Genomic DNA, 2,234 nt, shown 5'->3' with positions numbered 1-2,234 from the left:
GCCCCCCCGCCCAGCTGCATTTACTCACAGGGCCCGCAGGGAGCTCAGCTGGCGGAAGGTGTCGGCTCTGACTTCCCAGATGCGGTTGTGCTGGAGGCCTCTAGGGCAGCAAGGCAGGCTGAGTGACCAGTGGGCTCAGACCCTGGATCCACGCCACACCCCGCCCCCCACCTTCCCGTGCTCTGGGCAGAAGAGAGGAGAGCCCCCAGGCCCCCACTGCTCCTGGCTTGGGAAGAGAGGGCCCGCCCTCGGAAGTCGCCAGCATGAAAGGGATCCGGTGCCTCGGGTAAGTGGGTCAGCAGACAAAGCCACACAACAGGGTCCCTGTGGCCCGAAAGGGAGTCAGTCTCCAGGGTTCCCAGCGGGCGCGGCTCCCCGCCCAGCGGACCTCGCCCTGCGGGTCCTCCAGACCCTGGTCCAGCACCAGAGCTCCGCCCAGCCCTCGGGCGGCTGTGAGCGGCCCCAGCCGGGCAGTGGCTCAGGGGACTGGCTGTCTGAAGGGAGGCACTCGGGGACTGGGGGACTCCGGGCCTCAGCTCTGCAGACCCTCTTCCTTGGGCACCTAGACCAGTGGTCGGCAAACCGCGGCTCGCGAGCCACATGCGGCTCTTTGGCCCCGTGGCATGGGCCACGAAGTTTCCATCGCACTGTACGTGTGCGCCCGCACGTGGTATTTTGTGGAAGAGCCACACTCAAGGGGCCAGTTTGCCGACCACGGACCTAGACAAATGGGGCAGACCCTGACACCCCCGACCTGGGCCCCAAAGGCATCGGTCGCCCTGCTGAGTGGTGGGGACAGACAGGAGGCTCGGGTCTCCTCCCGTGGGCGTGAGGGCGTGAGTGTGCACGGGCACACGCATGCACACGTGAGTGTTTGGACAACGACCGACTGTGCTCTGAGAGGTCCCCTGACGCTTCCCGGGCTCTCCCGGTCCCCTGACACTTCCCTTGTCCAGCCCGACGCGGCCCTGACCCCATCACCACCAGGTGGCCGCGGTGCTGCCCTTGACCCAAGGAGAGGCCTTCAGGCACCGGCTCCCGGGCCCGCCCTCTGCTCCCAGCCCTCACCCCTGGGTTCCACGCCCACAGAGAAGGGTCAGCGTGCAGAGCCCTCCCCACAGGCCGGCCGGAATCGGCTCACGTGCCTTCGTCCTGCCCCCCGCCCCGACCCCACTCACATCTCCTCCAGCTTCTGACACCTGTGCAGGCTGGGCAGCTCCTCGATCCCGTTATGAGACAGCTCCCTGGGGGGAGAGAGGCCAGGGCCAGGGTCACGTCGGGCCCGGGGAGCCGCTCCGGCCAGAGCCCCACTTCCCCGTCAGGCGGCCGAGACAGGTGGGCCCTGCGAGGACGCGGCTGCTGATACACGTCGCACCAGAGCCCCGTCCTCAATCGACTCGTCTGCATCCCTTGCTGAGCCCCACTTTTCCCAGCAGAGAGAGGGGGCAGAGAGGGGGTGCAGGGGATGGGTGGACCAGGAATGACCCAGCCAGCTGGTCAGTGCCAGCCCCGTGGACAGCACCTGCTGTCACCGTCCGTGTGGATGACAGAGCCGGTGTCCTTATGGACTATCTGACCCCTTTACCTTATTCAGGAGGAAACTGAGGCACAGATGTGGGGAGGAACACTGGTCCCCTTAAGTACCTCCATGGTTCCAGAAGGGGTGTCTTGTGTGAACGAGGGTAATAAAGCCCTGTATTGAGCTCCTACTATGTGCTAGATTGAGCACCTACCATGTGGTCTGTATTGAGCACCTACTATGTGCTAGATTGAGCACCTACCATGTGGTCTGTATTGAGCTCCTACTATGTGCTAGATTGAGCACCTACCATGTGGCCTGTATTGAGCACCTACTATGTGCTAGATTGAGCACCTACCATGTGGCCTGTATTGAGCTCCTACTATGTGCCAGGTGCTTTACACATGTTTTTCCAACCCCCACAACTGCATCCACATTCTGCGGATGAGGAAAGTGACGCTCTGAGAGGTGGTTGGCGGCAGAGCTGGGGTCACACCCAGGCCTGGCCCCAAGACCACTGTCTTTCGCCTTGAACGGGAGAGGACAGCCCCGTTTCTCTCCGGCCTCTCTCAGCAGCAGCAGCAGGGAGAGAGGTGACCGAGTGGGACAAAGCAGGAGGGGCCTCCGCAGCCCACGGGACCCAGGGCACCAGGCGGGGCGTGGGGAGCGTGTGGGCCACTCACAGGACGCGGAGCCTGGGCAGCTGCTGGCACAT

General features: G+C 64.1%; 1 protein-coding gene across 1 annotated transcript in view; it reads right to left on the bottom strand.

Annotated features, from left to right (window-relative positions):
• LGR6 (leucine-rich repeat containing G protein-coupled receptor 6) overlaps nucleotides 1-2,234 on the bottom strand; it is a 24,048-nt gene that overhangs the window by 5,108 nt on the left and 16,706 nt on the right. The window contains exons 10-11 of the mRNA XM_014533400.1: nucleotides 1,179-1,244; nucleotides 29-100 (exon numbers count right to left, since the gene is read on the bottom strand). Of these exons, the coding sequence (XP_014388886.1) occupies nucleotides 29-100; nucleotides 1,179-1,244 (138 nt within the window). The remainder of the gene's footprint in view (nucleotides 1-28; nucleotides 101-1,178; nucleotides 1,245-2,234) is intronic.

This window comes from Myotis brandtii, unplaced genomic scaffold, assembly GCF_000412655.1.
Source record: "Myotis brandtii unplaced genomic scaffold, ASM41265v1 scaffold975, whole genome shotgun sequence".
In the NCBI taxonomy this organism is placed as follows: Eukaryota; Metazoa; Chordata; class Mammalia; order Chiroptera; family Vespertilionidae; genus Myotis; species Myotis brandtii.
Note: the sequence above shows the minus strand (reverse complement) of the source record. Positions and strands in the feature narration are given on the sequence as shown.